Here is a 10,660-nt window from a genome sequence, read left to right as displayed (position 1 = left end):
AATCCATAATAATATTTTAGTGTTAAAATCAGTGTGTATACTAAAAAAAATCATCTCCAATCCAACTTCAAAATACCATTTAATATAATTTCCAGACAAATTTTTTAATAACCCAACACTAAATGTTATACTATTTTAATGCATTACTATAGTTATACACTAAATTTAGTGTAGAATTATAATGTTACAATAAAAAGTGTAATTTCTAGTGTTCCGTTGGAGAAGTTTTATGCAAAAATTATACTAAAATATAATGTTTTGGAATTGGGGTTGGAGATGGCATGCTCAGAGATCTTGGCATTCTCTTGTTTTCTAAAGAACTATTTTATTTCTTTTTTTGAAAAACTAATATGATTATCAATGTAAGTTCTTGCATGGCAGTGAAATTATTTGTTAATTTTAATACAATTAAACTGAGCTGAAACTTCGTTCAAAAAATAAAATACTTAGGAATGTTATTGGTTATTTTAACTAAAAGTTGAACTGGTATGCATGCATAATAGTTTGAAGTCATCGTAGTTAAACTAAAAGCTGCCTCCTCTGACAGCTAAATCTCAATATTTTCAAACCAAGTGGAGAGGAAATGAACGGCTTAGATTATTCCGAGTGGATCTTCAAGATGATGGCAGTTTTGATGACGCCATTAAAGGCTGTGACGGCGTCTTCCATATCGCGGCTTCCATGGAGTTTGATATCTCACCGAATCACGTCAATCTCGGTACGACGTTTTTGTTCCACGTACCTATTTTATTTTTTTCAACTTAAAATGTAGTACGTAGGTGATGGAGGTCTCATGTTAAGATCAAAGAACACGTACTATTTGCTAAATTATTTCAAATGTCTGGTCTTGGATTTAACCAGAAGGAAACGGGTTTTGAATCTCAGAGTTATGTCCAGGGCAAAGTCATTGATCCGGCGATAAAAGGCGTACGGAACGTACTTGGTTCTTGTCTAAAGTCAAAATCAGTCAAGAGAGTTGTCTTCACGTCATCCATCAGTACTCTCACATCCAAAGATGAAAATGAACGGTGGAGATCAATCGTGGGCGAGACTTGCAAGATTCCCATTGATCGTGTACTTAAGACAAAAGCAAGTGGATGGATAAATACCCTTGTTCGGAACTACATTAGGCGCTAGTTAGGCGGTAATCACGGAACTAGCGAGTTAACAAAAATCGGAGATTAAGCGGGGTATACATAGAGATCAATTTTGAACACTGTTTTTCAATTTTCTAATACGTTTATATATTATTTATTGATTTACATGAAAATACCAATTGTTAATGTAGCCTAGTGGAAATGGGCTATGCTTATGTCGGCCAATTGTTGAGTTCGGTACCTAAGATGCGAGTTTTGCTCTCTTTTACCTTATTTTTTTCATTAATGACATAACTGTAAATTAATCATCATATTCCTCAATATTTTTTAGAGTTACACAGACATTTTTACAAAGCCGCCATGCTTTCTTTCACCAATTTTTTCCATTACTTTTGTGTTTTTCTTGTTGGGTATGAAATAAAGTTGTAGATTTAACATATATCATCCGATTTCAAGCTTTCAAACCTCAAAATATGAATAATATTGGTGACTCCGATTTAATGGCCGCCTATGTTGAAATCGCGACGCTTCACCACCGCCGAGCGCATCTCCGGCTGAGTAATCGTCGGTGCGGCCGCATTTTAGAACATTGGTAAATACTAGTGTTACATTATAATATAATCCATTAGAGAATTTTCAATGGTGCTTCATTTTCCACTTTTTACTTCATTTTGAAGAAAAATATGTTCAAATGGTACTTCATTTCTTGCTTCAAAATAAAGCCATGAACATGGTTGCTTCAAATTTGAAGATATACTATTCACATCTTCATTGTTTTGAAGATGAACTTTTTAAATTATAAACCGTTCCTCAACTTTTATTTGTTCATACTTTTTGATCAAATAAACTATATTTGTTAATATAACCTAGTTAATTTCTAATATTTATTTTTTTTAATTTTCATTTTATTAATTGCAGCATTATATATACCAAAGCATATAGTATATTCAAATATTTTTTGCTCGATTTTGAAGAAATTAAGAATCAAGAAGCTCATTTCTCACTTCGGAACGCTTTAATTGATCACTCGTAGGAGAAATATATGTATAGTGCTTCTTCATTTATTTATTTATAGTGCTTATTTATTTATGCTATGTGTGCTAATTTTATTTTATGATAATATTTACTTTATATTAATTAGTTATTGTGTTGGATTGATATTAAAACAAATAGTTGGATAACATTACTAAATATGAAAAAAATATAAGGTGAGTTTAATAAGTAATGATAAACTAGAGAAAGAATATAATTAGAATATTCCTTTTTGAAGAAGAAAATAAAGTAAATTATTGGAAGAAATGTTGCTTTATTTTTTTTCATTTTGAAAAAAAATGAATATTTGAAAATGAAAATGAATTCAACCATTGTGGATGTTCTTAGACACAATTCATTTAGGCACATTATAAATAGATTTGTACTTTGTGTGAACGACAGATTTATGTACTATCGAAACTCATATCAGAGGAAGAATCATTTAGATATGAAAAAGAAAGAGGATTGGATCTTGTTTCAGTCATTCCAACTACTGTCTCGGGTCCATTTCTTACTCCTTCACTCCCATCAAGCCTTCAAGTTCTCTTTCTCCGATAACAGGTGCGCGTGTGTATATATATAATATTTTTTGTTATCAAATATAAACTGATATGCTGGCATAATTATTTACCATTTTGGTTTTTAGGTGACTCCTAGTTGTTTGCGATACTATCAGCAGTGAACAAAAGAATGGGTTCGATTGGTTTAGTACACGTACAAGATATTTGCATCGCGCATTTGTTTCTGATGGAAGAACCAAAAGCTGAAGGTCAATACATATGTTGCGTTGACAATATTGATATGCATGACTTGCTGCTTAATCACACTTTTGTAAGGAATATCATAAGTATGTCTCGAAATTTTACAATCTTCAAATGATTTTATTGACTATTTTCTTTTGTTTTAGACTAAAAATTTCACAAGATTATTCTCGGTTTATAGGGTAGATGATGATCTGGAAGAGAGACCAGGTTTGATGAAGCCTATGATTTCTTCAAAGAAGTTAAGAAAACTGGGGTTTCAGTACAAATATGGTATTGAAGAAATTATTCATCAACAATTGATGCTTCTATAAATATTAGGTTTCCTTCCCTGAATCACAAACTCAAGCAGTAAGATAAACAACGAATTGTCTATTTTTATTTTGCTTGTAGTTTTGATCAGGCTACAGTGTTTGTTAAGAATTCACTAATAAAGCTTTTTGCGATTCCGAGAAGTTGTTTATTTAGAAAGGTTGTATTATATAATATATACTGCCACAGCGAAACCGTTAGCAAATGAACCAATAGAAGTTCATGTTAGCTGCAATAGAAACCTTCTTCATTCATCTCTCTGCCATACTTGTACCTTCTCACAGTTGGGAGTGCTTCCACACGAGATCCCGTCAAACCATAGGCTAAACATGTATAACTAGCACATGACGTTACACGAAAACATGCTAACTTAATAACTTATGAGTAACCAGTATAGGTTAAACAATTCTTCTGTTGTCTATAATTAACGCATGTACATTATCGGATTTATCTTATGTTATGACATGTTTAGAAAGAACATAATATAGACTTGGATGGATTAATCAGATTTAACTAACCTAGCATAATCAAACTTTTCTCAAAAATGGTTTGAACATTTAAAAGTCTGTGGTCCTACGGCGATTGGTTTCAACGCAGTCCACGTCATCTAGCACCGGAGCAGGTTTGCCAGCCCCTCCGTTGTCGCATTTGAGAGCACTTTCGGGTTTGACAGCGGCAAATCACAACCACTAGACCTTCTCTTTCATCCAGCAGGTTAACTTAGGATTTAGGAAGCGCTTGTTTAGGATTATATTGCTGTCGCTTGATACTGATTTGAACTTCATCGCTTAGCTAGTCAAGCTTTGATTTATGTTTGATGTTATGAGTGTTTTTTTTACTTTTTTTGCGCCTCATAGGATCAGTTTAGCAACAAAGAAAAGGTACGGAGTGTAATTAGGTCCAGTTGTGTTTATGATTGTGTTTAATAATTAGCAGTACCGGTGTTCTAAAACGCGCTAGGCGTTCAGTATGCGTTAGATGATTGTATAGCGCCTAGTCGTATAGGTGGACGCCAGGGTATATACGGATATATATTTTTACACGAAATATAAGTATAAGATTAATATATACACATTATTTTTGAAAAAAAACGGAACATAAGTATATTTTAAATCCAATTTTATGTATAAGTATATAGTTTAACATATATAAATAGTTTTAAATTATAAAAACTAAAAGCCATTTTAAATATATAAAAAATATTTAAATCTACCTAGGCGTCCGTGTAGACCGCATAATGTCCGCCGAAACGCTATTATTCGCCCGAATTATATAAATTCGCATAAAACACTGTATAACGTAAATATAATATGGTTGGCTACCATATAGCGCCTAAACGCCGCCTAAACGGACGTCTAAACCGTATTTTAGAACACTGAGTAGTCCTAATCTTGTAGACACTTTTGATGCAATTAAGCTTTGTCTCAGTGCCTTTGCAATTTGTATGGAGTAGCCTTATTCAAACAGTATGCTAGCGAGATTTATATTTTTGTTCGCTCTTCTTTTCAATTATAAACAAAAGCATGACCATATCATGTTTGATGTAAGCCTGATGTTTTCAAATTTAATTGCACCCTTTTTATTATGATTCAAATTTGATTTTCTAGGCCGGAAGGCATATTATTTCGGAGTAGCACGTCAAAGTTTATGCTGTAAATCCATCAGTAAACAAAGTTCCATCAACACTTCAAAGTTTGACTCTCGACTAAAAGCTACATTGCTTACGGCGAACTATTTGTATTACATATTTGGCTAACGAGGGGTTTTAGCTAAAACATATGGCATTATTCAAGCTGAATATGCTAATTAGATAACACTATCATCCCTAGTATGAGCCTCATATTAGGATTGATGGTGCTCTTAGTTAGCGACTAAAAGAGAAATAAAGTTGCATCAGCTCCATTTTTAATGGTTAGAACATATTGTTCATTATTTTTTCTCTTCACAGATTCTGACACGAGGTATGCAAAATACCAAATAGGGCATGATTAACCAATTATATATTTCCCCAGACTTATTATTTGTTTACAAGTTATTGCTTTGGCATTTACCAGTATCCTCCACCCGTGAAACAAAAGCATCTTTCTGACGCTCTTCAACCTCCATTCCTTTTTTATTTTGTGCATTAACCCCCATTCCCCATTCCACATGAATCTAACAGCCAATAAACACCACTACGAACAAAACATTCTGTCTTTTTCCACTTAGAGATCAGTGCCAAAACAACCTGATTGAAGTTTTTTTTTTTTCATTTTGAATTTCAGCTTACAAATATCATGTATGCCTTGTTACAAAAAAATCTAAGGACTTCACACCATCATGTGGTGTAAATTGAGACTATTCCAACTTTCCTCGGTACACCAAACTACAGCCTAAAAGTCATGCATGTTTATCCTACGTTTCCAAAATGCAAAATCAAAACCCAAATAACAAGAAAACTTGAAAACGATGAAATTTATATTATAAGTCACTGAGAAAAAGTTTTCTCTAAATCAACTGTAAAAGTGTTGATTAAGAAAAGGAGGAGAACTAATAGTTGTAATTAATCACAGACAAGTATTGCATCAAGAAAGACTGAAAATTTGTTGCTTACATTAAGATATGATGGTTGTTTTATATAGCTTTGAAGATAACAAAAAACTATTCTACTTGCATAAGTTTTTTTTTTTTTGGAACACAAATTCTACTTGCATAAGTTAAGGAAACATAATACTCCACTAAACTATGACTTCTAAAGACTATTGATGTAACTTTATCCACTCTTCACGTGATGTAACTTCAGCTTCGACTCTTCAGGTGATGTAACTTCGGCTTTCCAAGACGTGATGTAACTTCTTCAAACTTATTAGTCTATTTTATTCTCGTATACTCCACTTGCTCGAACAATAGTAACAAAAAGTTTCAAATGAACTTTTGTTGTTATAGGTTTTACGCAAACACAATTACAGTTTTATACGTTCTTAATGCTAAATACTATCATAATGTGACCTCAATATTCCAACTTTGCGTTCTTCAACCTCTATTGATATCACACACAACTTAACCCCCCAAAAGAAATGTTGATTTAGGGCTTGCAGATAACCACAAAACAAGGAAGCAAAGCTCGAGAGTTAAGCAAATAAAGCTCCTCAACGTTAGTATACAAACCAACTTTACCCGCCAAAGAATCAAACCCATTCAACCCGCCCATCTCCTCCACATTCTCCACCGGCCTATGAACCCTCCCTGCGATCACCCGACACACGATCAACGCCTTCCTCTCCGTCGTCCCATCACCACCGTCCATCGCAATCGACTCAAACGCCCTCCCGCTCGTCGACGCCGTGAAAACCCCTATCCCGTTGTTCATCTCCCGTTTCACCGAGAACCCGTTTCTTATAATCCGGCAAACGCAGCACTTCTCCGACGAGCAAAGACTCGTGCACCCGTTTACCCCTAGAACGCACGAGACGGTGGTTCCGTGGAACCTGAGGAGCTCGTTTCCGTCGGCGATACATCTCGGGTGCTTCTTCTGTAGCTTGCTCGCTCTGTTCTTGACGGTGTCTCTGTACTCCTCGAATCTCGCTAGAGTCTTTTGCATGTTGTGCACTTTTAGAATCCGGTCGATTCTCCCGCATTGGTTCTCTGTCTTTAACCAGCTTGTTCTGCATATCATCTCCACTATCTTTCTTGAAGAATCTCCTTCCACGAGCTCTGTCACTGCGAAAATGAAAATTTTGGGTTGAAAGTTGAGAAACTTTATTGATAAAAAAAAAAAGTTAGAAACTTTACGACTTAAAGTACGAAACTTTGTTATTACCGGCGTGTTTGGTGAGATGGTGAGCTTCTGCAGCTTCGAGATTGCTAAACTTCTCGCCGCATTTATGGCAAGAAACAGAGGAATCGTCTCCGTTGACAACGGCGGAGTCTCTTCTGCTCTGTTTAAACGCTGCTCCTCCTCTGTCTCTCTCCGACGAGGCCTTTCTCGACGCTTGGTTTATGTGTGAAGAGGAGTAATGCACCGGCGTTCCCGGTCTCAGAGTCCCCACGAACTCCCTTGCTCCGGCGGGGGAGTCCTTGTCGCCGGCGGCGGCGGTGATCTTGAGCTCGGAAGTGGAGTTGCTGATGATGACCTCGTGAGTAATGGGATTGAGAAACTCGCTGCTTCCGATGGAACGAGGGCTAGAGCAAGTCGTCGGCTTTTCTAAGTGTCGGTTGCTTCCGTGGATTACGTCTTTGAGATTTGCTATGGATCTTGAACAACCGGACCGGTAAGTTGATCTCTTGGTTGTCTCTTTGCTTCTGGAACTCGGGTCGTGGACGTCGGTGGGATCAGATTTACAGTGGAGAGATTTCTTGAGTGAAAACCAAACACTGGGTAGCTTCTTGTTCTTTTGAGTATTGGTGTTTTCTCTCTCGAGCTGATGTTTTTTCTTCTTTTCACTTCTTTTTCTTGAGCCTTCCATTGCTGTGTCCTCTCTCTCTCTCTCTCCACTGTTTTTGTATTGTGGAGGATGTGAGAACGAAAGAAGCAAAAACGAAAAGAATGATTGAAATGAAATGTTAGATTGTGTTTCTGTTTTCGGTTTTTAAAAGGTCAAAAAGAAGGAGACCAAACCATGAGTTTCTTTTGTTGTGTCAAAGATAAAAAAGATACGCTAAGTAAAAGTTTAAAACTAGATTAATCTACTTTTAAAAAAGCTTCGAGAGAAAGGAGAGAGAAAGGAGATCTAAGAGTTTTCTCCGGCGTACGGCCGGCGCGTGAGCGTCCGTGCCGTCGCCGGAAACCTTATTCTTTTTCAAAGAGGTTTCTTTTCGCCTCTTCTTCGTCGCGTCTCACCGATCGCTTTGTCGGAGCTCTGGATTGGAACCATCCTTCAACGGTGGTTTCCTTGCGTGGAGGGAAGACGCGGTCGCGTGGAGGCTCACGGCGTGAGAAGAGAGGCTTGCATGTGTCAGTGGTCTGGGAGATGGAGGCTATCACAGATCCGTCGACGTCGGTTTGTTCTCCGGGAGGTGGAGGCTTCCTTAGCTTCGCCGCCGCCGGTTCTAGTTCCCGGAAAGGGGAGGCTTTCTTTGCTCCGTTTTTGCCGGTTTTGGCTCCGGAGGGTAGGGGCTCACATAGCTCTACGCTGTCGGTTTAGGTCCCCGTTCTCTTTTGGGGTTTTTTTCTTGGTCTTGTTTTGTTTGGATTGGGTGAAATTTGCGGTGTGGTTCTTGTCGTTAGGATGGTTGTTCGGATTTGAAGGGATGAGCTATCGGTAGCCGATGAAGCTCTCCATCGATGGAGACGACGACAGGAGAAGGAAAGCAGTGTGTTTGAGACTCGGGCTTGATATGCCCAGTAGGCGAGTTGTGATTGGGATGATATCGCGGTTAGTCCGCTGATGCTCTCCGTGACAAGCGCGACGGATGAGAGCCGTTCGACGGTAACCGCCGGGATGAGATGAGGCGTGATTAGGTTAAGCCGACAAGAGTTCCTAGGTTAGGGCAGTGTCGGGGTTTGGGTTTATGGGCCTGTGGGCCGGTTTCTCTAGGGTTTGGCAGGTTGTGGTAATTGGGCCGTGAGCCTTTTATCTTGTAATTTTCTTGGGCTGAGCCCTTTCTATTTTAATGAAATATTGACGGAAAAAAAAAAAGTAAAAGTTTAAAACTATTAGAGCATCCCCATTGAGGGATCATTCAATGGGTTCACACACATTCCTATATAAAAAAAATATTATTATAATTGTGACTTATGAACCTGCCTCTTCCAGTGAATCGGTTCAAGCACTATAGCGCGGATCCCACGATACATGGTGGCCCGCGATTGGTCCAGATATTAATTTTTTTTTTTTTAAGTAAAACAGAAAAATAAAAACATTAAAATAATAAAAAAGAAGAGGTTCAGAAGAGGTTCACTGATGTGCTTGCTCTTAGAGCATCTCTCCTTAAGTATATTTTACTATTCTTTTTTTAAGAGTTAAGGATTCTAATGAAATTTGTATGTTCAATGGTGTTACCAGGAATGGAATCCTTAAGAATAAAAAATTAATAAATTTTAAAACATGGGAAAATAAGATAATTTTTTTATTTTTATTTATTACATGATTAAACATATAAAATTACAATAATTATTAATTTTCATCTTCAAATTTGTTCCAAATATTTTCAATTAAATCATTCTTCAATTGGTGATGTATTTCCGGCTCGCGAATCTGAACCCGAGTGGCACGCATTTCATTGATGCTTGGAGGAAGCCACTGATTTAGCAGATCTACGCCGAAGATCGGAATCGCCTTACAAGGAATCAGAGCTTTTTTTTTCGTGACCGAATGATTTTTTGACGACAAAATAACTCGAGATTATACCGGCTTCATTTGCCACGTCGATAAGAATTGGGTATCGAAAACCTCTTCCATAAGGATTAATCCTTCTCGACCCGAGCCCATTTATTATTATTAAATCGAAAACCCATAAGGATTTGGGCTTAAGGATTCGATAAATACAGCGTTGTGGTTGCTCTTATCAAGACGCAGTAGTGATGGTACTTAGGTAGCTTAACTATATATGGACCATATATAGACACAACAGTGATCGTACTTAACTAACTTAACAATCTATGAGTTGGCGAGACAACGATGATCGTACTTAGGTAACTTAATTATCTATGGACCATAGATTGTCAAGTTGTTTGATATTATTTGACTCACGAGGCTATACTGTACATGATTTTGGTTGTCTCTTGGCTAATAATGCTTCCAATATTTTGCATAGTGAAGTCTTCACATAATGTCAGAGACCAAAAGGACTATTCGACATTATGTTTCGTCCTTTGGACAACTATTTGAGTGAATTTTTTTTTTTGGAAATTTGATTTGCCAATACCGACAAGTACAAAACCAAATTTCACTGGTTTTCATATTATTTTTCAATACGAAGAAGATTCTGTATACAAATAGTACCCTTAGAAAATGATCTGATAAAGAGAATTTTCGCATTATTTATGTAAACAAATAATGATTGTGTTGTGATTTTTACGTAGACATCTACATCCCACATTAATGAACAATTTAATAAGTGTGATCCACCTATTTTTGTTTTTAAAGGTTGGTAACATCATGGCCCAACCCACCACTACGCTCATGACATGCACTTTTCGAATGTCTCTATCCTGTTTTCTTCTGTTTGTTATCCATCTTTGGAGAAATTATAGCGAAAATTCTAGCTTGATTTTATGGTAAATGATAATTGGAATCCTTTTTCTCGTAGAATGAACCAATATAAACACATAAACAAGAATTGGTTACCCTTCTAAACAAAAAAAAAAGAGTTTATTGAATAAACATTTGTGCATCTGAGTTAGGATTGCACACAAAGTCACTGACGATTTGAAATTAATAAGAATCCAATTAGTGATGGAGTTTTAGTGGAACTGTAAAGGAATTTTGAGCGGTTAAAATAGGATTATACCATCAAAGTAAAAAGCGATGGTACAAT

At 36.6% G+C, this 10,660-nt stretch overlaps 1 protein-coding gene across 1 annotated transcript; it reads right to left on the bottom strand.

Annotated features, from left to right (window-relative positions):
• Positions 1–5,791: 5,791 nt before the first annotated feature.
• LOC103866964 lies at positions 5,792–9,300 on the bottom strand. The gene is made up of 3 exons (XM_009144986.3): positions 8,835–9,300; positions 7,002–7,857; positions 5,792–6,901 (listed from the first exon to the last, which is right to left on the bottom strand). Exons 2-3 carry the CDS (start codon positions 7,645–7,647, stop codon positions 6,267–6,269), a joined length of 1,281 nt encoding a protein of 426 aa, XP_009143234.1. The 5' UTR covers positions 7,648–7,857; positions 8,835–9,300; the 3' UTR covers positions 5,792–6,266.
• Between the last annotated feature and the right edge of the window lie 1,360 nt (positions 9,301–10,660).

This window comes from Brassica rapa, chromosome A01 (assembly GCF_000309985.2).
Source record: "Brassica rapa cultivar Chiifu-401-42 chromosome A01, CAAS_Brap_v3.01, whole genome shotgun sequence".
NCBI lineage: Eukaryota > Viridiplantae > Streptophyta > Magnoliopsida > Brassicales > Brassicaceae > Brassica > Brassica rapa.
This window is presented reverse-complemented; position numbering and strand designations above follow the sequence as displayed.

Excerpts from the sequence above, each read along its gene's own strand:
- LOC103866964 (XM_009144986.3), bottom strand. The coding sequence starts at position 7,647 with ATGGAAGGCTCAAGAAAAAGAAGTGAAAAGAAGAAAAAACATCAGCTC. Across the intron at positions 6,902-7,001 it reads CCATCTCACCAAACACGCCG|TGACAGAGCTCGTGGAAGGA; the intron begins GTAATAACAAAG and ends TCATTTTCGCAG.